Source organism: Chrysemys picta, chromosome 18 (assembly GCF_011386835.1).
Source record: "Chrysemys picta bellii isolate R12L10 chromosome 18, ASM1138683v2, whole genome shotgun sequence".
Classification (NCBI taxonomy): domain Eukaryota; kingdom Metazoa; phylum Chordata; order Testudines; family Emydidae; genus Chrysemys; species Chrysemys picta.
This window is the reverse complement of record NC_088808.1, coordinates 13,623,708-13,649,260: the sequence shown is the minus strand read 5'-3', so window position 1 is coordinate 13,649,260 and position 25,553 is coordinate 13,623,708. Positions and strand designations below refer to the sequence as shown.

The 25,553-nt window shown below is 43.9% G+C and overlaps 1 protein-coding gene across 12 annotated transcripts in view; it reads right to left on the bottom strand.

The window, feature by feature from the left end:
- The window catches only part of SPTAN1 (spectrin alpha, non-erythrocytic 1), a 73,278-nt gene that overhangs the window by 5,448 nt on the left and 42,277 nt on the right, over positions 1–25,553 (bottom strand). For 6 of the 12 annotated variants that reach the window (XM_008169226.4, XM_065572299.1, XM_008169224.4 and 3 more), the window contains 24 exons: positions 25,319–25,366; positions 19,162–19,253; positions 17,871–18,015; positions 17,579–17,760; positions 17,294–17,393; positions 16,879–17,076; positions 16,609–16,755; positions 15,829–15,932; positions 15,502–15,664; positions 14,697–14,711; positions 12,689–12,820; positions 12,175–12,312; positions 11,735–11,839; positions 11,340–11,548; positions 9,743–9,863; positions 9,115–9,236; positions 8,366–8,498; positions 7,369–7,467; positions 6,128–6,287; positions 5,852–5,928; positions 5,476–5,685; positions 3,980–4,276; positions 3,328–3,440; positions 2,308–2,325 (listed from right to left, as the gene is read on the bottom strand). In XM_008169226.4, coding sequence (XP_008167448.2) covers positions 2,308–2,325; positions 3,328–3,440; positions 3,980–4,276; positions 5,476–5,685; positions 5,852–5,928; positions 6,128–6,287; positions 7,369–7,467; positions 8,366–8,498; positions 9,115–9,236; positions 9,743–9,863; positions 11,340–11,548; positions 11,735–11,839; positions 12,175–12,312; positions 12,689–12,820; positions 14,697–14,711; positions 15,502–15,664; positions 15,829–15,932; positions 16,609–16,755; positions 16,879–17,076; positions 17,294–17,393; positions 17,579–17,760; positions 17,871–18,015; positions 19,162–19,253; positions 25,319–25,366 — 3,128 coding nt within the window. The remainder of the gene's footprint in view (positions 1–2,307; positions 2,326–3,327; positions 3,441–3,979; positions 4,277–5,475; positions 5,686–5,851; positions 5,929–6,127; positions 6,288–7,368; positions 7,468–8,365; positions 8,499–9,114; positions 9,237–9,742; positions 9,864–11,339; positions 11,549–11,734; positions 11,840–12,174; positions 12,313–12,688; positions 12,821–14,696; positions 14,712–15,501; positions 15,665–15,828; positions 15,933–16,608; positions 16,756–16,878; positions 17,077–17,293; positions 17,394–17,578; positions 17,761–17,870; positions 18,016–19,161; positions 19,254–25,318; positions 25,367–25,553) is intronic. The other 6 variants (XM_065572297.1, XM_065572300.1, XM_008169225.4 and 3 more) reach the window with 1 other exon arrangement.

Below are 25,553 nucleotides of genomic sequence, written 5' to 3'. Positions count from 1 at the left end.
CACATCCCAGTGCTTCCTTCAGACGGTGTGGCCCCAGAATCTGCTTGCACACAGGGACCGCTCAGGAAGTAAGTGGTTGCAGGCTGGGAGAGGAGGCTGTGGGCAGCGCAGTAACAGGAAAGAAAGCTGCAGCCTGGATGCTGGAACTTTCTCCCTGTGCTCCTCAAGCTGTGCCGTGCGAGGGGGCTACACTCAGGAAAGGAAGCACTGGGGTCTGAGCCCCAACCCCCAGAGTGCAGGGAGAGATACAGTGCAGCTTTGTGGGCCTCAAGCATCCCTCCAGAATCTGAAAGCCCTGGCATTTGGGCTACAGTCCCTACTACCCCTGCTGCTCTTTCCCTAGCTGCAGCCTTGCAAACATGCCTCTGCTTATTATGGCATATATATATATATATATATATATATATATATATATATATATATATATAACTGGATAATGGCAAATTTTTGCTGGCAACTGAAGGTTTGCTAAGAAGCGGAATCTACGCTACATGGCTATATGCCCTCTAGTGGAGAATGAATGAACACAGACAATGCCCTTTTGAATTAAGTGCAGTTTTAATCCTCAGAGTTTTGCTAAAGATTAAAGTCCCTCTGCAGCTCTAATAATCAGTTAGACAATAGAGTTGGCGCATGGCAATTGTGAGCACTAACCCACTTTATTTAGTAAATGTCTCACCTCTGTTAGTATTTCCTGGAACACCAGAACTCAGCTACAACACTACTTTTTAAAAACAGCAAAGATCCAGCACCCATACCAGCAAAATCTATTGGGTTCCACCAAGGTACAACTTCAAAAGCTAGGGTGTTCTCTCTCTTATCTGAGGGGAGATACTGCGAGACCAGAGATTCTTTTCACTACAGAGCAAGTTACCAGAGATAAACCCATAAAACATGAACAAGGTCCCTCTAGTCTAAGTAGCACACTAGACAATGTATATAGGCAGGGGCAACCTCCCAAGCGGTGACCCCCTCTCCTTTGTATAGGATTCCTTAATTATTTTAATATTAAATACATTTGACACTGCACCCAAATTTTAAAGTGTTCATTGTGCTGCAGATTTCTTTTTTTTTAATACTGAAAAAGCGTGTAACTGCATACAGAAGCTGTCTGGGGGAAAAGCTGGAGGTTTTGGCATCCAGAAAGTCACTGAAGTCAAGTTGGGGTTTGCAACCAGAAGCCAGTTAAGATTTTTGATGGTGGGGAGGGATATCTCCCCTTCCCTTCCTCTTTGGGGTAAATGCAAAAGTAACTAAATATGGAGTTGAATTCCCTATTTCATACCTCAGCAACTAGTTATCCCACTAACTGCCACTGTGCCCAACGAGAGATACGTCAACCTCATTTTAGTAGAAAAGGCATAAGCAGTGAAATAGTTATATTGACATTAAGCTTCAGTTAAAATGCCATTGAGATGAATGGGTATTTTACACTTCAGGTTTTCAGCAGACTCAAGCAGAGGTCAGTGCATTGGTTTAGGTTTTCTTTGCAATCCTAAAGCTTACAGATATATATATTTTTTAAGTTAAAGCTCAACTTCTGGAGCACAGTTATGCAGCATAATCAAAAAGGAAAACTAGGCAGCCACATAACTGACTTACACATGGAAATGTGTTTTTTTTTTTTTTTTTTAAAACTAGTGATGCTAATTAGTGACAATCTTTAATAAGACTCTATGAACAGGACATTCTGCTGAATACCCATAAAGTACAAATCTGGCTATTCCATTCCTTTATTTTACTCTTTTTACAAGATTATATATAGCAATACCCAGTCGAAGCCCCTCAGTTTTAATTGTTCTGAGAGCATTATCGGAATATGTTCTTATTTTACCAAGCGTGATTCTGACTGTTGGGAAATTGAGAGGCTGGCTAGTGAGGACAAAAGCCTACAGATTATCTGATGAGATGTGGAAGCACACCCAATAAAGAGCATCACACCTTGCACATCCTTATAAGCTGACCAGTGATAACTTTCTTAATATAACTGGTCACACAGAGTGTCCATTAATTCTTTTTCTATTCTGAACCAGGAAAAATGGTATTCCTTCCTATATGTTTATATTTATCCATATCAATGTCCTGTTACCCGTTACTCTCTTTGAGGCATTCTTGCTTGTTGGGGGGGGGGAGGAGGGGGAGAGAGATGGGTAAGTATCTCATGCACATCCCAGGCATGGCTTGCATTGCCCAAATAGAATGACCTTTAATACAACTTTCACAAGCAAAGCAATGACAGAAGAAAGCACACAAGACAGGAGAGGACCCCACACATCAAGCTTTTGGGAAATAAAATTCAATACTAACCCATCTAGCAGATATGTCCTGTAGAGCAGGAGGGTCCAAGTATCAGGCAGCAGAACAGAGAGAGAGGTGGTGGGGGGCAAACACATGTTAAATTAAAACCATATTTATACTTCAGACTTTTTGCAAAACCATCTAGATGATGATTTTCTATAAATGCAGAAAGATATACTATCAAAGGATTACATGAAAAGCACCCTCAGCTTAACTCACCTCTTCTGTACCAGAGCGCACACTTACTAGAACTGACGATATTTGATAGTGGTGTATTTGAGTATGCTCAAGTCAGACACAGTTGTGCTGTACAAATATCTCATTGATTTCTTGCAATTCTGAAACACTGAAATTATTTTTCATTTCTAGAGAGGCTGCTGACCACCCATGCTGCCTCTCCCTAATCATGGGTATTACTAGTACATTGGATAGGAGCTTGCAAAGTGATCTTAAAGACTGTGGAATAGTCTCTTTAGAGAAGTAGTAGAAACCCCCTCTCTGGAACATTTAAACCTGGACTGTACAAAACACTAGAAAATATACCTTAGGGAATCATCTTATGGTTCGACACAGGATAATCGAATTTTCCCCTTTCTAATTTCTATCATAATACAGAGTAGGTAATAAGACAGTTTTGGTGTTTTCTTCAGTTCTGTTCTCAGTATTTAGTATTCTCCTTGCACTACAGAGTCCAGCTCTGGAGCTACCAGATAACCATTAGGGCTTGTCTGTACATAGAATTACCCTGGGAAAGTGAATTCAGGAGCACACACATTTTTTAAAATAGTCTTGAATCAGAGACCCCATTAGCGGACAGCTCCAGCCCCAACTCCCGAACTCAGAAGGTGATCTTGCACTCAGCAAATCTGTGCCTCAGCACCAGACACCTAAAACCCAATTGATCAATAAAGGAAGCATGGATAAGATGCGCAATGTGAAGAATAATTAACAATCCCTTCTCAATGGGACAGAAATGATTCTCTTTGGGAAATTCCTTAAGGACAGCTCCTCTGTTAAGACAGACTGTACCTGGTCTCCTGAATCCACTGGTGGAAAGCATTAGCATGCTGAGCAAACTCCTGGCGCAATTTGTCATTTTCCTCCTGTCTTCGCTGCTCCTTCTGCAGCTCTAACTCACGTTCCTGAGAAACAGGGAAGTCACTTTACACCAAGAAAGAACATGGCAACTTTATCATCCACTGAAATACAGAAACCAAGCCAGTGCAGCAGTGAGATTCTGGAGCTCAGCCCAAGACTGAGGGCCTGTAAGTCTCTTGCCCCCGCTAGTCTAACTATGATAACCAATATTCCTACAGAAGTCTTGAGAAAAAGCATTGAAGTGAGCCTTGCAATCATAATACTATAACATGACAGATCATAAGGAACACAGTATCTCATAGCTACAAGTGGGAGATCATTATTTGTGTTTGGGATCTTTCAGGAAGAATGGAATGGGGGGGGGGGGTCATGAAGTAGCAACCCAAATATATGGATAATGGAGGATTTTGGGAGGCACTAGCCCCACAGAATTCCTTTCAGAAACATTTCTGTGCTACGAGATGAAGGTGTTTCCATTTGTAATGTTTTTTGCTGAGTAAGAGCACGGATTCTCTGGACGGACAGTGTCCAAGGAAGACTCCAGAGACAGAGTGGCAATGGGAGGAGCCTTGTTCTGATTTACCTTGATGATCTTCTGCAGGTTCCTCCAGGTCTCTTCAAGAGCCTCCATAGTGAACCAAGTGTATGGGTTGGAGGCTACCCGGAAGCTCTTGATCTGGCGATCCAGCTCAGCTAGCTGGCTGAAGTCAGCCTGGGCGGAACTTAGTGAGGAGCGGAAAGCATCATGAGCCTCGCGCAGTGCCTTGATCTCCTCCAGTGAGTTACACCGCACTGGGTCGGTCAGGTCCTCCTCTGCATTCTCAAACCAACTGTTAAACGCAGATGCCTTCTTTGCAAAAGTCAGGAACAGATCCTCAACCTCAGAGAGAGAAGACAATCTAGGTGTTCACTTAGGCAATAACACAAATAGAATATATTCAAGCAGGAGGACCTGGTATTAAGAACATGCAATAAATAATACATAATTTGCACCTGTTGCTCCTTTCTTGCAAGGCGGAGAACTAACCATAAGCACTACCGGTAAAATGGGGATAGTACTATTTCTCCCCATGACATCTCTCCTAAGACAGCCCCAGAGGCCCATCTCACCCTCACCCACAGCTCTTAGGGGCAAGGCCAGACCTTTCCAGGAAGCAAAAGCTGTCTCTGGCCTCCAATGAGGCAGCTGGGGAGACAGAAATACATTTCAAGACTTGGGAGCCATCTTAGAGAACTTCTTTACAAAAAAAAAACAAACAAACAAACAAAAAAACCACAAATGACTGCAAATCAGCAGGTCTCTGCTCACTTCTGTCTAGGGAAAGTGGCTATTTTTCAGTCGTGGTCATGTGAAGGGAGGAGCACTTTGGGGACAGCAACAGTAGAGCAGGTTGGCTAGACAAGCTGTAAAGGGACAGTTGGGAGAGGTCAGGGGACCTAGGAAACAAAATTTTATCAAAGTTTTGCACTTGGGAATTAATTGTGTGTGTGTGTGGGGGGGGGGGGAGGGAATCTGTCTTGTATATTTGGACTGTAAGCTCTTCAGGACAGGGACGGTGTCATTTGTACAGTACTTAATACTAGGTCCTGATCAGAGCCTCTAGGTGCTACTGTAAAGTAAATTATTAACAACAACGAAAGGGAAATAGAGGCATAAAAAAGGAAGTAATTTCTTCAAGAAAACATAGCCAGTAGCAGAGTTTGGACTGGAACCCAGAACTCTAGACTCCCAGTCCCCTTGCAGTGACCACTTAACAATACTGCATCCCTAGCTAAGCGTTTTCTCAAAAATACAACATAGCAGAAAATCTGTCCTCAACAAATTGTATTTTAGTTAAATAACTACAATTATGAAATACAAGTTGCACACAATGTAGAAGGCTGGTCCTTTAAAACAACTCCACTGTCAATACCTTTTCCATGAAGGCTTCTCACGAGAAAGCATTTGGTGTATGACAACTAATTGTGTTTTTACACCGCTTGTATATCAAGATTTTAAATCAATGCTGTGCACAACTGTCAAGCTTTATAGTGTTCCAGACTATTAAGAAGAGATGGTTCCAAGGTCTGTGCTCTCACCTTTCTGAAGTGCTCCTGGGCCTCCAGCAGTTTCTTCTTCCTAGCAGCAGAATTAGCCAGCAGCTGGTTCCAGCGTTTCATCAAAGAAGCATGCCGGACCTCGATGGCCTTCGACTGGATGTGTTTGGCTGCCAGCAACTGATCTTTCAGTGCAGTGATGTTTGCGATTCCTTCCTGTTGGAAAGCCTGGAGACCAGCGTCAAAGGTTTCCTGCAGCGTTAAAAAGGAAGAAACTAATGTAGATTAACTATATTTATGGATAATGTAGACATTATTTTAGGAAAATGCAAAAATAAATGCCAGGCCTTCCAATATTCATCTGTCTGATGAGCATTAAGCTCCATTGCTTCTCTGGCTCAAAGCACCTTGCACTGACCTGTTTGGTGAGGAGTGTTTGCACAGAGGAGAGATCCCGTCCATAGTCATCGGTCTTCAGACTGTTTTCCTTCTCACCTGGATAATGAAGCAGAGACTAAATATAAACACCCTAAATTTGGGGAAGGGATATCACTGCTCAGCAAATCAATGGCTCAGACTACCACCCATATCCGCTTAAAACAAGGTCAGTCAGAAACCATTCTCCGTTCAAGACAGGCTGCCGTTTTCAGTCACCTGCTTTGTCAATGCACCCATGTTTCAATGCAGCACATACCTATCCAAGACTCCACTACGTCGGCTTTCCAGTTGAACTGGAGGAAGGCAGAGTTCTCATCTAGTTTGGCCTTCCTTTGAGCTGCTGCCTTCTCCAGATCTGACACCTTGCCCCTCAGGCCTTTTATCTTTGCAGTTATGTTCTCCTCATGATGATTGTTCTGTGGAATAGGAGAAAACAGTTTAGTTCCTATGTGATTTAATCATCTTCTACACACCACTGGAGGAAACCTAGTCCTGTTCACCACAATTAGGAAGAAATACACTTAAAACATATAGGCATCTGAAGGACTCCTGGGGATACTTATGAAAATTCCTAAAATGGATACCAAGGCTGAGGACAACAGAAGCAATTAAGACTAGTGTTCTCAAAAGAGCTGAAGGGAGTTAGCTGCTCAAATCCCATTCTGAGTTTGGTGCCTAGCTCCCCTTAGGCTGCTTTGACAATTTCAAACAAGAAACATTAGCAGGACTAATAAAATAAATCCTGCACATTAACTCACAAGGCAGCCCACTAGCTCTAACAACATGGGAACAGACCACCTCGATTCCATATTTATTTAGGGGTTCTCCATTTGGTGAAGAAGATGGCCTCATTCTACCTTAAATATGTGCCTCAAATGTGAGAGAAATCAGGAATGCAAACAATTTACTCTTGTTTTTTTTCTGTATTGCTAGACTATTAATGCTTTCTGGGAAGTGAATACACAGATAGAAAACAAAAGCATGGGATGGATAACAGCCATTTTAGGTCTTTCGGAGAAAATTCCAATTCATGTTTCACAATCATCTTACTGACTAGATGAGAAGTGTTAAAGATCATGGGAAAAGGTATCATGGTACACAAATGGGTGCGTCAGAGGCTCTAAGCATAAAAGACAGGAATTCTTGGTCTGGTCTAGCACAGACCCATGCGTAAGAATCAATTGGGATGGCTGTCTCTGGGAAAGAGAAGTTAAGTGACTTGCCCAAGACATCCAACAAGTCAGCAACAGAGCCAGAATTAAAACTAAGGAGCTTCTGTGATCAGTCTACCATGCTGCTGTCTCTAAAGTATTTAAAATCAATTATATGCCAAATGCCCTGTTATTGTGGCTATAGAGAGCATGATGTGTAGACGGTGTTTAGTTTTCATTTTTTAAACATACTTGCAGCTCAGTGTTAAGAGAACAATAAATCCATTTTGACATGCTGACACTTTAAAGAATGTTCAAGGCATTTTTCTTACCAAGTTACACTCACCTTCTTAATGAGGTCCTCTCCATTAGCACAAACATCATTCACTCTGTCCTTGTGGACAGTGAAGTCAGTTTCAAATGCTTCATGCTTTTTCAGCAAGCCCTGCAGGGAAAGCATGTTCACAAGTCACTTTTCTATATAATCTTACTTCTCAAGATGACTGCTTATAAAACAAGGATGAAAATAAAAGCAAAACAAAACGATTATAATATGCCTGCAACACATCAATCAGTGCAATACTCACTATTGCAATTATTAGTTAGTTTTAGCTAATACACATCCTGGCTATTTTTTGGGGTGTGCGAAGGAGGAGAGGGAGGAAGAATTGTTGGGTATAATCCTGGATATAGTCCTTAAACATAATGTTAAGTTAGTTTTCTTTCACCTTTATCCAAGGAGAGAGAAGGTCTTCTCTATGAAGTCCACTAGAGACCTCATCATGCAAATATAATTTACCTGGAAAGCATGTGATCCTGCAAAACCACACATGCTTAATAGTAAGCACATAGTCAGTATACAAGTTAAGCATGTGTGCGTGTAAGTGTTTGCAGGACCAGAGCCGTAACACAGTGATGGACGGAAGGGAAGGGGGTATTTAAAAAAAAAAAGATGGATTAGAAAGATTCTGTTGCTTCGTGCTGCTGTTGAGACTCTTCTTCACTGCAACTCAGAAGGGGGAATCAAAAAAACCTTTAAGCCATTTTTACACAATTCTGGGGTTGCTTTGCATCAGTCTAGTCCTCCAGCACAAATAAAAGCAGTCTGCTTTAATTAGCGCTGCCTACGCCAAAGGCCCATATCCACAAGACCCATCTAAATACTGGAGAAAAATCTTTTGAATCATTTTAATATAAGGATCATCGATATTTTATAATATACTTCTTTAAAATGAACAAAATGTCTGACTTAAAAAATAACAAAAGGATATTTTAAATTCTAACCATTACATGTTATAAATAACTGGTAAGGAGAGAACCAGAACAGTACAGCTTTTGCTTACTTGGATAGCAGCAAGTGTGTCTCCATAGTCCTCACTGGCTACCAGGGTCATTTTCTCATTGATCCAGGCTTCCTCCTCTTCCACATTTGCTACAAACTGCTGATACTCCAGAGACTCCTCTAGACGTTGGCCACTGTAAGAGGAATGAGAGGGAGGGAAATCACAGGTTGCATTCTGTACATTCAGCTATGATATGGAAGCAGAATAACTACTAAATGTAGGTGAAGTGGAGGTCAAGACAGGTGAAAGGACGGCCTGCTCACTACCACCAACCCTAAAATGTGATCATTTTACACTAACCTCTTTCCTTCAGAAGCTGAAAATGACCCCACTGTGACACTGCCAGCTCTAGATCTATCCTAAATCTACTATGTAATTCACCAGGCCATTTCACAGTCCTTACATATCTGGAAATTATGTACTCCCCCCGTCTCCCACCACGGTCTCTATTCAGGAGAGCACAGCATGGTGGGAATAACAATGTCAAGCCTCTAGTCTACAAATGAAGAAGGAATAAATGTCCCCAAAGTTTAGATTGTGTTCAACTAAAGGAAAACACAAAACTGAAGTTAGTACTGAGGAGCATTTACGAATGACCCCTCAGGCATGGCCTCAGTAGAATGCACTATTAGCATTTATTGCATTGATATTGCTGATGACCTGAATCAAAAGATTGCAAGATTTGGCTGCTACTCGTCCCTATGTGTTTCATTCATACTTCCTGATGTGGAAAAATGATTCTCACTCACCGAGCTGCTGCCAACTGCTTTAACTCCTTCCAGTGGTCTACAAACTGAGCTAGTCTCTGCTGTATCTCCTCCTTTCCAATCGTGTTATCATCTGACAGTTTTTTACCAGTGTCTAACACACCCTGTGAAGCAGACAAAGCACACATCAGTATTCTCGGTGTTTTCAATTTTCAACAGCAGTGCTGCTTTCTCCTCACCATTTATCTGCACTCCTTACAACTCTACAGTTCATGTGTTTTTTGTGGATTTAGAATCAAGGTGAGAAGTGTTACTGTCTGAAGAGGAAGGAACTTCCTGTCACTTTAATTTAAAATACTCCATATCTTTGCTTAGTCATGCCCTTCTTTAGGAGCATGAGGACGTCTGATTTCCTTTGTGATCTGCAGAAACATCTCAGGCTGCACAGATCTAAACCAGTGATGCTTATCATTGATTTGTGATCCAGATCATATAAATGTTAAAAATCTATAACTTGATTATACAGAGTACTACATTTTCTATCGTGACTGGTTATTTTCCTCATCCAAATGTTTGCCTGTAACCTACATGGTTTGCATTGGAAACAACACAGCAGTACCTGTCATGGAACAGCTCTTTATCTGATTGGTGTTTTTTTTTTTTTTTTTACCTGGATGGCAGGTTCGTGAGCAGCCAATTCTGCTTCCAGACGTTTGTGTTTCTTTCTTAGGTTCTGCACTCCAGTTAGGTCTCTGCCATAGTCCTCTGAGCTAACCAGCAGCTTCTTCTCCCTGAGTCCCAGAGAAGAAAAGGGGGAGGAGGGGAATGAGTAAAGTTTATACCTTTAAAGGTCAAACTAGACAGATATAACAGCTGCCATTGAAAACTTGACACTTAACAGCTCTAACGGGAATTAACATTACCTCCTTTTGTATGGGTACATCTACACTACAGCGGGGAGTCGATTTAAGATACGCAAATTCAGCTACGTGAATAGCGTAGCTGAATTCGACGTATTGCAGCCGACTTACCCGTTGTGAGGACGGCGGCAAAATTGACTTCTGCCGCTTTTTGTCGGCGGCGCTTACTACCACCTCCGCTGGTGGAGTTAGAGCGCCGATTCGGGGATCGATTGTCGCGTCCCGATGGGACGCGATAAATCGATCCCCGAGAGGTCGATTTCTACCCGCTGATTCAGGCGGGTAGTATAGACCAGACCTATGTTTCGCATTCCAGGACTGGCGCTTACAGCAAATTATTACATATATTTAAAGCGGTAAATATAAAGATTTTAATGGAGTCCTCTGTTTTTAGCATTTGATGGCCTTTCAGCTACTTTGTAATACAGAGAATCCAAGGCAGAAAAATCAATATAAATAATGAGGATGTTCCCTACAGCCCAGCACTATGAGCGCCTTTAAAGCAGTAAGCCATGCACATGACTTACAAATGTTAGTCAAAAGGATTCAGCTCCCAGCAGTTTGACCAGAACAGTTTCAAAGAGGGGACAGGACGCTCCCTCTATAGATATATACTATAGAAATATCCTCTCCTTCCCTCCTTTCAAAGCTTGAAAGTAACTGTAATTCTCCAATTTTGATCATTTCTATTTGGATAACCTCCACATATTGATGGAGTGGAAACCAGCACAGTTCTTCTTATTTCCTTGATTATAAACCAGTCATATCAATAATATCAGGATCCATATGGACATCTCTGGAAAGCATTTTTTCTTAACTGCTATCACAGGCCAAAATAGTAAAATTAAAAACTGCTTTCAGCAGGCTCATAAATGCCTTTTTGAAAGAAATTTCAAATTGACAGAGGCAGAGTTTAAAAGATACACATGATTCATAGGATTTTTACCACAAGATTATAGTCAAATCTCAAGTTTTTCCTAGCACTGAACATGCTTTCTGAAGCCTAACCATCAATATCTGTAGACATTAAGACCATGCCCACACTAGAGTTGAAGCCACTTCTGCATGCTTCCCCAAGCACCGTGGGCAAGGATGTGTGTGTCTTTGTAGCTGCATTATAAAACTATACTATAAATTATCTAGACAAGATGGCATACACCTGACGAGTGGGTAGGTAGTCTATGGCATAGTTAGATTAACATGGTTCTTGGGGAAATGATCTTTTTCCTCAGTGACATGGTAAATTGTGCTATCAACAACTGCACTGAAATATGGTTGTTGATAGCATGGCTATAATATGGACATGGCCTCAGACAATGCTACATCTAGAACTTCTGAAGTACATACTTGATCCAGGACTCCTCATCGTCCATATCCCGGAAGAACTGATGCAAGCGGTGGGACTCATTCAGATTTGCACGGCGGGCAGCTGCCATGCTCTTGATCCGCTGGAAGCGCCCATTAATAGTGTCTCGCTTGTCCTTTACCTGGGAGGTGTCAAAAGCGCTGCTAGTCATCAAGCTGTCAGCCTGGCCATTCAGGTCCTTCAGGCGATCCTGGAATCATAAGCAAGGAGTGTGTGAAGAACGAAAATCTTAATTTTTGAGCATGTAGCCTCAGCACAGGATCTTCTCTTCATAGTCATGATGTACACACAGAGAAAATGTATTTCTACAGGTTTAAACTTTACAGCATGTTGCTATGGAATAATTTCTCTTCCTGTTAGCAGAGGTGGTGCTTACCTCATGGGCAGATATGTCAGCTTCCAGGAGTTGGTGTTTCTTCAGCAGGTTATTTACAGATGCCAGATCTTTTCCATAGTCTTCAGATGCAAGCAGAGCCTCCACCTGGAAAAGGAAGAATACAATTACATATTGCAGTTTAACTAAGAACTGCGAGAGTAATGCTCGTTCTTGTGCAGGTGACTGGTTGTCTCCTCCAATTGTCCCCAATGCAAGTTAAGTTTGTGAACTTTGTCTCCCTGCTTGTCTCAGACATGGGAGATTTTATGCAAGCATGTTTCCTGCCAACATCAGGGTAGGCAATGACACAGCATAGAAACTTCCCAAACACTTGTTTTTTATCCTCTTAAGAATTTTTTGGAGCACATCACATATCAACAAAGGGAACCAGTATCAGAGAAACCAGAGTGCATAATCCCCAATCCAGGGTAGTCAGGTACCTCTGACAGCCAAAAGTCAAAATCCTTGATTCCAGTATTGAAATTCTGCTGTTTGTTGGCTTCCTTCAGCTTCTGACTCTTCTCTGCTGATTTCTGCACCAGGAACTGCCACTGGTCATCCAGAGCAGCTAAACGTGCCTGTTACGAAAAGGAGAAGATAAACGCTCAGAAGCAAAACAAAATCCCTAATAAATGTAGCAACACACTGTACACATTTGGTTGCTGCTTCTACAACTATAGATTATGCAGTTATTCATGCGATCTAGGAAAATTCTCCATTGTCTGCCTCTCCATTTCACTTTTACATTCTGACAGAAGAATCAGAAAACATTACTCATTTCCAAGCAAAAATGGGACAAAACAGTTCTCATGCTCCATACTGCATAGTTAAACCAGGAATTAAAAAAAAAAAGCTTCTACAAAAGGAAGTGGTTTTCCTCATTCTAACAAAATATAACTATAGAATTAGTTGAAGGCTACATGTCATTAAATATCCTATATGTGCTGCACCTACCTTCACTGCATCCTCGCTGCCGGCACACGCTCCCCGATCAATGAGAGAATTCCCCATGTCAATGACTCCACGGATCCGGTCCGCATTGGCATGAAGTTCAGCTTCAAAGGCCTGGTGTTTCTGGTGTTTGCTCTGAATGCAGCAAAAACAAAGCTGTTAAGGACTGGACATGGGGCTCCTAAATTATTCTCATGGGTAGAGAAAAGAATGCAAGAATGTTCTGCATAGACAGGGTTAGAAGAAAGGGAGTTTGTGCGTAGTCTAATCTGCGGAAATACTTAATGCCTAATGTAAAATCATGAAAATCCAAATCTCTCTCTAGGCATTTACATCATATTCAACACTTGCTCTCTCAGTCTTACTAAGTGAGCATTAGGCTGTTTTTGAACCAGCATGTTTACCTGTGATTGGACATTTACACTAATGTTCCTATATCAGCGTATATCTCCTGCATTTTAAAGGGGGCTGCAACACATTTCTAATGTTAAGTTTTGCTATTCTCCAAATATGGATTTCTGGTTTACATGGCACCACTGCTAAAAAAACACTGACTGTGTATGTATGTACCCTGAACATGGTGGCTGCTCCACACTGATCAGTTCTAGAGGTTTATGACTTTTCCCATCCAAATTCATGGGTCAGGAGGAAAAAGTCCCCACCCCAACTTGCACTTTTTCTGCACAGTTTTCATATGAGAAGATATGGAGTCACCATATGACTAAATTATGTGGTAAAACAATGAGTTAAACATAGTTAGCAACTCAAAACTATTTAAGAAACAATGCTTAGCTGTTTGTTGAAATTTGTCTTCACTGAAAATTGAAGGCACCATGAGAACAACAGGAGCCACAAGAAGGGAGTGAATAAGCAATTTTCTTTCATACACACGCATACGCCCACCATAAGCATAAACAATGGGACAAGAATGACAAAACAGTATTTACAAGTATCAACTCCACATGCTAGTAACACTGGACAAATACATTGTCCTGAGGGAGAATGGAAGGGAAGGTGACCGTTAGAGTAAAAAATAAAAGAAAAATGCTACAGTACTGTTATGAAAAATTCTGCATGGCCTGCTTATTCTGAAAACTGTTACTGCTGAAGGCTGTGATTATACTGTACACCAGCTAACATCCACCCATTTCTTGGCATAAATTTATTATGCTGGAGAATGAAAAAAGCTTCTCATAGTACAAAATGTCAATCTATTACCACCAAAACAAATTCACACTCTAGGGAAATGACAGATGACATTTTTGCTTGAGTAGCCAATATATAGATAGTGCAACCTCCAGGGCCAGAAAGACAAAACATTGCTTCCTTCACTCGTGCCCCTCCCTCCTTACCCTAGTCACTTCTCCACTCTTCGCTTTGCTCTGTCCTCTTTCTAATTCTTCTCCTCCTTGGATTCTTACCACTCCCATCAGCCTTCCACATATACTCTCAGTTCTGCACTCTTCCCTCTACTTCTTCCACACTGCTATCCCTGCAAACTATGGGCAATGTGGATCTCCCACTTTCACTGATACCATTCCTTCAGAAATTTTGACTTCAGACACAAGTTAGTGGAATTGACATCACATGGCCATGGGTTAATCACCACTGCTCTAGGTCCAGCAGGAATGAGGACAAGACATGTCCAGTAGCAAAATATTTGAAAAAGGAGGATGACAACCCATATTTCTGATTCCTTATGAACCACCCCTTAAAGAATTAATACCGCACCACAATTTAAACAGATCATGCAGAACACATCTGCAAAACAAATACATAAGTAAATGGTGTTTAAGAAGCATTAACTAAACAAAAAAGCAACACCCAAAAACACTGAGGTCTATGGTAACATCTGTTTGGAGGTCAATGAATATTAGAAGATGGAAAAGAAACTGGATGAATTAATGGATGGAGCAACAGACTGAACACAACCAGACTTTGTGCTCACATATAATCTATACAGAGGAACAAACACCTACCATGGCCAGTCCAACCAAACTACAAAACTTACCAGCAGTTTGGAAAGCTACAAAACAGATCAAGAAGAGAAGAGTTCAGTGCAGTCATACTGATCCACATACCAGTATTAAAACACAGGAAATCACTTAAAGAGATTCTTTAATAATGAAAAATAGATGAAGATCTGCAACTTAGAACAGTAAGTGGGGGTGGGACATAAGAGACATTTATAAAAGAGCAACAGAGGGTCCTATGGCACCTTTGAGACTAACAGAAGTATTGGGAGCATAAGCTTTCGTAGGTAAGAACTTCACTTCTTCAGATGCAAGACTTGCATCTGAAGAAGTAAGGTTCTTACCCACGAAAGCTTATGCTCCCAATACTTCTGTTAGTCTCAAAGGTGCCACAGGACCCTCTGTTGCTTTTTACAGATTCAGACTAACACGGCTACCCCTCTGATTTATAAAAGATAAATTCTTATTTTATCTTCTAGCTGTTGGGGAGAAGAGAGGATAGGATGTCTTATCAAATTTACACAGGAGCATAACTGCCTAGGGATTTATGTGAATTCTGGCAGCATATTTATGTGGATATTACATATTTTATTATATTTATTAAAAAAATAATTACTGCCTTCTATTTCGGTCCTTCCTCTATGCACATTGCATGTCTCCATAACGAAAGGATTGCTTTATTTACATTTTTTCCCCGTTAGAAGATTAATTCCAAACAATTTGTTATCCCTTTAACATGGACTTGGAATTTTTCCTGTGCATATCTTGTTATCAGCAACAGGACATGCCACATGGAATTAAACTTTCACTCCATTTGACTTTCTTGGTCAAATAATTATTCACCTGGATGTTTGTGGGATCCTTATAGGATTCATCACTTGCAGTTTGGAGTTTTTCACTGATCCAAGCCTCTATTTCATCAACATCACGGCTGAATTGCTGGAGGGTCTGAGATTCTCCCAGTTTAGACCTCTTCTCAATCATCTGAGCTTTCAAACGACGCCACCTGTATATAATCAGAGATATGGTTCATACTCACCAGTACCTATAAGAACAGGCATGAAGTAGGAGACTATATACCATCATGACAGTTATACATTGTCTCTAAACAATTTCCTTCTTTTCAGAAGGTATCCACAGCTGATCGAACAATGAAATTAGCACACCAACCTGTCCAGAACTTCATTGCGTCTGTTAGAAATGACCCCTTTAGCATAGTGGTCAGCAGAAATCAGCTGGTCAGCAAACGATTGCAGGGCAGCAATTTTTTCTTCCTGTTCAAAACAAAAAGGACACAAGTTGGGTGTATTCAGGTACCGCAAAAAACCAAAAAGCCACTGTAAAGAGTTGTGTCAGAACTAGAGTAGGGCATCCTTTTGAAAGAAGGCTGGTATCTTGTTAATATGAGTCTAAGGAAATCAGCCCTATGTCAGAATGAGCAGAACTCCACTTAAGAGCAAGTGGGAGATCCTGCAGATCAGACATTGAGAAGAAAATTCTTTTGGCCTCTGCCAGAACTACAGAGGAACTTCTCTCAGGATCAGAAAGGGCTCTTCCAGGATTTAGAGGAAGTGGAGAAACACTGATTTTTTTCAGTGTAAGAATTTCCAATACAAACTATTAAATTGCTTAGTCTTTTCACAAGAAATATGCTGTACTGTGATTCATGCTGCCCTAGTTAGGTAAATACCTATTATTTTATTGCATCGTGTCCATAACCAATCAATAACAAACCCCTTATTATCTGCAGTGATATTCACAATTTCTCATCTTTGTAACCAGTTTCTAATCTGCTAAAAATTTAGAACAAATCTTTATAGGGTTCTAAACTTTAGAGACACATCACCAACATCAGATCTATCATATCCTGCTGACCTTAAAAGAAGTTTTCAGGAGCTGAATGTAAAATGAAATAGAACAGCTGTCCCTCACTTTGGATACATCCCTCACCTGGACATTGATTGCTTTATCAAAGTCTTCATGTTTCTTGATGAGAGCCTCCACACTGTCTAAGGAGTCTCCTTTATCTTCTGTGTTCAAGAAAGCCTCCCGGGCAGCCATCCAGTTTTCTGCTTGTTCACAGTCCCGATGAAACAGCTAAGGAGAAGGAACACAGGTAGGAGAAGACTAACCAGTGAGTACTGCCCAATGGTGGGAGTGAAAGAAAAGTTTTCTTAAGAAAGCATACTATTTAAAAAAATAAAAAAGGCAGCAAAGTACCTGTAGTTCTAGACACTGGTCCAGCATCATTCTACGTTGGACCCAGGCTTTCTCCAAGTCTGCCCGTTCTTGATCTAGAATATCCAGTTTCTCCTTGATCTCTGGGCTGGCATAGTGTCCACGAGCCAAGAGTTGTTGCCCAAACTGCTCAAATGCCAGGAAAGTGCCAGCCCTGGCATCTATTTCAGTGCGATGTTCCTGTAAGGAAGGAGGGGGAGAAGGGGAGAAAAGAGGTTTAATAACCAGAAGCAGAATGCTAAACTGCGAGGAAAGAGGTTATCAGTCTCGTCTTGGAAACATACATGGGGAGTCTCAAAAAACCACTGTTGAACTGGTTTACTAACAGAGTACAAAAAACTGATTTTAACAGCCAATGTTCACACCTACAGAAAAATGCAGAGGGCTCTGCACATACCTGGTGTCTCTCCAATAAAGCCTCAGCTCCAGTCACATCCTTTGCCAGTTCATCTGAGGACACCAGTCCCCGGATTCCATTGATCCAAGACATGAGGTCCCTGTAACCATAAAAGCAACCAAAAGATGGGGTTGTGTTTGTTTTGCTTGCAGCAAGTCTGATTAGGGAAATGAGTTATCTTTCACCACTCCAACAAATATTCAGTCCAAGTCATATACTATATGTACTTAAATTAATAACTAAACTAACAGTGGGGACCAGGGATTTGATCGGTTTAGTTTTTACCTGAAGTCACTGAGGAAACGCTGCAGGTCATGGGAATCCCCAAGCTTCTCTTTACGCTGGTCGGCACGTTTCCCCAGGCTATTCCAGGCCTGGTTCAGTTCAGTACATTTTTCTTGGAGGTCTTCAGCAGATTCTGGGTGTGACTGAATTAGGCGCTCAGCAGTCTCACCTAAAGAGTTCACCTGGCAATAAAGAAGAAGGAGTAAGAAGAAAGGCAGGAACCTCTTTTGCAGTACCATCGTTACTGCTACAGAAAGCAAGTAACCCATGCGTTCTGGTCTCTTGGTCTGACCTTGTCTCCAAGAGCTGCCAAATCTCTCTCAAAGCCTTCATGCTTGCGTTGCAGGGCCTGCACGCTGGCCAGGTCATGTCCGTAGTTGTCTGTATTTAATGCCTGATTCTTTTCTTCAATCCATTCCTTTGTTTCATCAGCATCTCTGGTTGGGGAAAAAGGAAAAACACTGAAATGAAGGACATGCTAAAGTCTCATCAAACTCCAGGTAACCTGTTTCCATAAGGTCTTAAGTACCTAATACTTCCCCTTTAAACCAGACAATTAAAAAAAAAAATTGAAGTTAAACTCTCAGAGCTAAGAAAGAATATTTGTGTCATTTAAAAATCAGAATTTTTGGTGCCCTTCATTAATAAGCTTTCCTCTGAGAATCTCAATACTTAATAAATCAAGCTTCAGATTACACCTGTGAGGTAGTGTGAATTCTCAAGATCATAAAGGCAATCTCTGGCAGAGCTAGGAAATGAATCTAGACCGCCTAATTCTCACACTCCTGTGCTGTAACCATTAGAGAAACTTTCCTCTCTCTAGTGAATGCAGACACAGAATACATAGAGTTCTTGTTGGACCTGGATTAAGATATTCATTCCTTTTCAGGAATATAGCAGGAGAAATTAATGACAGTTGTGGAAGAGGTTGGGACAAAATGATGGCATCTGTTGGGCTGACAGCGTCTTAGCCGCAGAAGTAAGAATGGTGCTGGTGGTGGTAAATGCAGACAAAGCAGAAGCAGTGAGATACAGATGTGGTGGGCAGGGAAATTCAAATGTTTAGAAGCCCATCAGCTGTGACAAATAACTGAAGGGAGAAGCTGCACCTGTATGTGGTAGCCAGCTGGCAAAGGGATGGAGAAGAGAGAAGAGAAAGCTCATGATAGCAGTTCTAGAAAGAGAAAGGGCACAGCATGGTGGGAGCATTGCAACCCCTTTAAAGAATATCACTGATCTGAAGATAAAGGTTTTAGGCAGAAACCTATGCTCGGCTTCCATACTGATAGTGACACACTGGTATCACAAGATGCCTCTGTCAGCAATAAAACTAAGATGGCCAATTTTTTAAATTAAAAATGTTAATGCAAACACAGATTAAAGAACTGCTCCTCACCAGGGACCTGGTCCAACTTCCACTGAAGCAAATGGAAAGCGTCAATGGGTATTTGACAAGGCCCTGTATGAGCTTGTGTTTGTTCTCTTAAAATTAAATGTTTTCACGTTAAACTGAGAATAAAAATTGCATGTAAAAACTACCACTAAAACATGATGTGATGTACCTGAGGCTGTGCGCTCCTTACCTGTGAAATCTCTGGACTTCATGGGCACTGCCCAGCAGCTGGCTTCGCTCCTCTGCCATCTGCTGCAGAGATCTCCAACGCTCATTTAGTTCCTGAAAGGGAAAAATGGAAATGAAGCCTCAGCACTGCACCTGATGTTGACAGGTTAAACAATGTTATGAATTTATTTCTTGTTTAAAAGAGAAAGCTTCGTTACTCCAGATCATACTAAATGACAAAAAAGAGTTACCTTTTCCGTAACTGATGTTCTTCAAGATTATCTTGCTCATGTCCATTCCATATTAGGTGTGTGTACTCGCCACATGCACCGGTGCCGAAAGTTTTTCCCTCAGCAGTATTCGTAGGGTACCAGCTCTGGCACCCCCTGGAGTGGCCCCCGCATGGCGTGCTATAAGGGGCACCGCCAGCTCCCCTCACCCTCAGTTCCTTCTTGCCAGAAACTCCGACAGTGGGGAAGGAGGGCAGGTCATGGAATGGACATGAGCAACACATCTCGAAGAACAACAGTTACGGAAAAGGTAACCGTCTTTTCTTCTTCGAGTGCTTGCTCATGTCCATTCCATATTACATGACTCCAAAGTAGTACCCGTGGAGGTGGGTAGGAGTTCACGGACGCGTAGATTGCAACACAGCTCTGCTGAACCCAGTGTTGTCCCTGGCCTGCTGAGTGATGGCATAACGAGTGGTAAACGTGTGGACAGAGGACCAAGTTGCGGCTCTACAGATGTCCTGGATAGGGATGTGCGCGCCAGGAAGGCTGCCGAAGACACCTGAGCTCTTGTCGAATGGGCTTCGACAATCGGTAGTGGCGGAACCCCCGCCAGGTCGTAACAGGTCCTTATGCACGAGGTGATCCAATTGGAAATCTTCTGCGAGGACACCGGATGACCCTTCATATCCTATCAGCTGTAGCAATGAAGAGTTGAGTTGATTTACGGAAAGGCTTGGTACGTTCTAAATAAAAAGCCAAGGCCCTCCGGACGTCCAGGGAGTGGCTGCTGACAGGCTCATGAGTGTGCCAAACCAATGCTGGCAAGGCCACGCTGGGGAGATCATAACCTGTGCCAGGTCTCTCTTGATTTTTGCCAGGGTCCTGCTGATGAGTGGAATCGGAGGGAACGTGTACATCAGGCTCCCTGACCACGACAGGAGGAAGGCATCGGAGAGGGACCTCTGGCTCAGACCCTGTTGAGAACAAAACTGGTGGCATTTCCTGTTCTGTCTGGTAGTGAACAGGTCTACTTGGGGAGTTCCCCACCTTTGGAAGATCATGCAGGCTACCTCTGGATGGAGTGACCACGCATGGTGAGAGGAGAAATCCCTGCTGAGCTGGTTTGGCAGCATATTCCTGACACCGGGAAGGTGACAAGCTTCCAGGTGGCTGATGCAGAAGTCCCACAGATGGAGCGGCTCCTGACAGAGCTGACAAGCGCGCTCCCCCTTGCCTGTTGATGTAGAACATGGAGGCTGTGTTGTCCGACAGATGGGGCAAGAAGACTCCGCATGCCAGCCGGACTGCTCAGAGCTCTTTGACGTTTATGTGTAACTGCACATCCTCCGGGGACCACATCCCCTGTGTCTGGAGGTTGCCGAGATGTGCCCCCCAGCCGAGATCCGAAGTGTCCAACACCAACTCAATGGAGTGAGGAGGGTTGTCGAACGGAACCCCTTCCAGGACCATCCGGCGGTCGGTCCACCATCTCAGCGAGGTATCACCTGGGGGAATGATAACGATCTTTTCCAAGGGGTCCCAAGACCGTTCCCATCCACTGTTGCAGGGGCTGCATCTGGCGCCTAGCATGGCAGACCATGTAAGTGCATGCTGCCATGTGGTCCAGCAGGTGCAGACAGACCCTGGCTGTAGTCACAGGGAACTCAGACTTCTACGATGAGGTTCGCCATCATGCGGAACCTTTCCAGCAGCAGGAATGCCCTGGAGCAGGTAGAGTCGAGGACCACTCCGATGAACTCTATTCTCTGCACTGGCATTAACATCGATTTTTTGTCATTCACCAGTAGGCCCAGAGAGCGGCATGTGGCTTGAAGCACCGTGACATCCCTTTGGACTTGAGACCTGGAACCGCCCTTGACGAGCCAGTCGTCAAGGTATGGGTAGATCTGGATACCCTGGCACCTGAGGTAAGCTGCCACCACCGACATGCACTTGGTAAACACCCTTGGTGCTGTCATCAGGCCAAATGGGAGGACCGTAAATTGGTAGTGGTGGGGTCCCACCGTAAACCAGCAGAAGTGTCTGTGTCCTTGAAAGATTGCTATGTGGAAGTACGCATCCTTCAAGTTGAGGATGGCATACCAGTCTCCTGGATCCAGGGAGGGGATAATAGAAGCCAAAGAGACCATGCGGAACTTTAGCTTCTGTAGGTACTTGTTGAGGTCTCACAGGTCCAGGATGGGCTGTAGACCACCGTTAGCCTTTGGGATTAAAAAGTACCGGGAATAGAACCCCTTGTTACTGTACTTGAGATGAACTTCTTCCACCGCATCCAGTTATAGTAACCCCTTTACCATCTGTGCAAGGAGACTCTCGTGAGAGGGGACCCTGAAAAGGAACGGGGAAGTGGGTAGAAAGGAACTGGAGGGTATAACCCCGTTCCACTTTGTTGAGGACCCAGTGGTCCAAAAAGTTATAGCGGGCCACACCGGGAGGAAAGGCAGACAGAGAACACTGGGAAAGATGGATCCAGGGAATAGTCTAGTAGGTCGCACCCTCAAAATGACTGTTTGGCCCCCTCCTTATTATGGGTTGAGCCCAACTGGGCAGAGGGTGGAGGCGGGTGGCTCAGGTGGCGCTTGTAACCCTTGGCTCATTTATGGAGCTGGTCCTGCCAAGACTGGCTCCTGTGGCCCTGACGCTGCTGTGGTTTGAACCGCTTATGCACTGGGGCTAGGACGTAGAAACCCAAGGTTTTCAGGGTGGTGCGGGAGTCCTCGAGGTCTTGCAACTTGTTGTCTGTTTGCTCTTCAAATAGAGCCCTGCCAAAGGGCAGGTCTTGCAATGACCTTGGTGGACAACCCAGAGAGGAACAGCCAAGAGACTTGCTGTATGGAGATAGCGGAAGCCATGGTGTGGGCAGCAGCATCTGACGCTGCCTGGAGGGCCACCCTGGCCGCAGTTGTGCCCTCATTGAGGATCGCTCGCAACTCCTTCTTGGAAGTCTCAGGGAGTGACCTTTTGAACTTGGCTACGGCGTGCCACATATTAAACTCATATTGGCCAAGGAGGGCTTGGTGGTTGGCCATTTTCAGCTGAAGGCTGGAAGATGAATAAACCTTACATCTGAAGAGATCCAGACTTGAGTCTTTATTTTTGGGGGTGGCCCCGGGTGGTCCTTGCCTCTCCTTGTGATTACCTACCTCAACCACAAGGGAATTAGGGGCTGGGTGGGAGTATAAGTACTCATGCCCTTTGGTTGGCACAAAGTACTTGCGTTCGGCCCTTTTAGAGATAGGGGCTAGAGAAGAGGGGTCTGCCACAGGGCATTAGTGATTTTGGAAACCCATTCATGAAGGGGTAGAGCCACCCTGTCAGGAGCCGAGGACCCAAACAGAGAGTCCAAGGGCTCTTCCTATTCCTCTGCCTGAAGCCCCAGGTTAGAAGCAACCCTCTTCAAAAGTTCCTGGTGTGCTCTGGCATCATCCTGAGTAACTGGGCGAGGAGGCCCCGTGATAGCCTCTTTTGGCAATGACGATGACGGTGCTGCAGGAACCTCCACGTCCATTGGTGGTCCAGCACCTTGCTCCCCTGGGTTCTCCTGGACCTGTGGGGTCTTATCCGCTGAAGCCTCAAGCATCGGAGTGGGATGGGATACCGAGGGCGCTGGCTTCTCCGAGGCTCCTGACACCAACTGGGCACTCTGGGAAGGCTGGGTGAACCCCCAAGGGTTCCATGCATACTGTGGCACCATTCACTGCACTTGGGGCCATGGGACAGGTTTTGGGGCTGATAATGTAGTTGGCACCGCTGGTACCAGGGCTTGTCCCGCAGTCAGGGAAACTTGCTCCAAGCCAGAGCTACCAGTGGAGCAGTTGGTACCTGGTGACCAGAATCGGGCTGACCGGTGGCTCTTGTCCAACCAGTGCTGATCTCTGCATCCCAAAGTCGACCTGTCCAAGTGAGACTGTCTTGGTTAGGCACTCAAGGACCGACAGCTCTGCGTCGGATATCCAGCAATCCATGCCTCACGCTACTCAACTGGTACCGGGATGTCAAACGGGACTGGGAGCTACTATGGTCCAGTTGCCAGGAGGATCGTCCTGAGTAGGGCGATTTCCTTCTTGGAGACAGACAATGATGGCCCAGCGATCGGCAGTCTCTGGTGTCCTATTGGTCCTGGGCCCATAGAGATGGACGGGGCTGGTCCCAGAGTTCTTGCTGGGTGGCACGTGCCTCAGAGGGTCTGTGCCAATCTACCGGCGAGGTACGCCTCAAGTCCCTCGATGGGTGCCCCCAGTGCGGGGACCAAAAAGGACTCCGCTGAGCGTGCCTCTCCAGTCCTGAGGCGTGACGGCTTTGAGCGGGCGAACGCTGGCAGGACATCCCTCTTGATGGGGATCGGTACTGCTGAGGTGGGGACACTTGCATAGGTCCCAATGCGAGTCTTTCCTGAGACCGGGGTACCGTGGGAGCCGGTGTGGGCGGCACCAGAAGTATCTGGATCTCTTGAGCTGCTCAAAGAGCTTCGGGAGTCGACGGCACCTGAAGCTGGCTAGGGCCTGCACTGCTATCTGGGGTCGCAGGCAAAGCATGGGATGGGCTGCACTGCTCGACTTGAGCTGGGGCCCGACTTCCTGAACGGGGTGTTGAACTGCCCAGGGGGACCTTGCAGATACGGCACGTGTCATTTACGTGCCCTTCACCTAAGCACCTTAGGCAGCTGGTATGTGGATCACTGACGGGCATAGGCCGTTTGCAGCTATCGCAGGGCTTAAAGCCTGAGACCGGGGCATGCCCTGTCCCCTGGCTGAGTTCTGTTTGGGCTAACGAAAAGTTGATAATGACTACTAAGGGTAACTAAGAAACTACTAATTATATACAACTATTATTACATATTTTCAAAGTTCACAAGAACAGAAAACGAAACAACGCTAGCCAAAGCAGCAGATGTTCCAGCACTGTCACTGGCAACAAGAAGGAACTGAGGGTGGGGGGGAGCCGGCGGCACCCCGACACCATGCCATGTGGGCACCGCTCCAGGGGGCACCAGAAATGGTCCCCTATTGATACTGCTGGGGGAAAAACTTCCGGCACCTGTGCATGTGGAGAGCACACACACCTAATATGGAATGGACATGAGCAAGCACTCGAAGAAGACCTTCATGACCTGAAATGTAAATCCAATAAAGATTTATTTTCAAATATTTTGCTCACTGTGCTTGTATAGTTACATTTCTTAAGGTATAAAGGTGCTTCAAATTCTCTTTAAAGAAAAGGAAAGGAAAAAGGCCCTATGCAGTCTTATTTTCAGGTGAGGATCACATTTGAAGCATGGTTCCCCAGCTTTTTCATTCCACAGATTTCTTTGTAGAAGCAAAATCCTCTTGCAATTCCCAACACTGCTGCCTCTCCATTTTGGCTCCCTAAAGCTTTCATTCCATAGATCTGCTGAAAAGGCCCATTGGAACACTGGCAGTCCATGGACAATAGTCAGAATATTGCCACTTTAAAAGATTATGGTAGAAATGGTAGTCTTCCTAAAAATGTTACTCTTAGTGCTTTAAGAGCACATAAGCAAACTACTTAAAGAACAGTGGGTGGTGGGAAATGAGCTAGGAGGAAGGCCAAAGTTATCTTGGAGCATAACTGAAGGTTTCTAACTGCAGGTTGCACACACCCACACCCACACAGGATTTCTATTTGCTGCTTTGATCACAGAACAATGCACTGGTTCAAGGAACTACACAGCAAGTTATAAGCATTTCTCCTGCAATGTGAAAGCAGGTAACTTTATGATATGTATACAACAAGCACCTGTTGTATTCCGAGAAGCAGATGCTGTAAATTAGCATTTATTTTAACGTGTTTATTTAAAAGGGTATGAAGGGCAATAGAACATGGAGGCAGAATGGTGAACACAAAGAAGGTGATGAGAGAAAGCTGTTACTTTTCAGTGAGTAGAAGCACCACAACTGTTCTTACCTTGATGGAATTAAAGGTGGCCACCGTATGTACCATCATACGTGCAGACTGAGGAAAAAGCAAAAATAGTAAAATCAAAATCAAAATCGAAATCAAGCAGTTAAATTTCTATCCTAGCAATCAAGAGTCATACCATACTGACAAAAACTCAGACACCTCAACACAGCTTAGTTTTGGCCAAAACAGGTTTTGTACGACAGGTTTTACAACATGTAGGATGAATAGAAATGTTGAT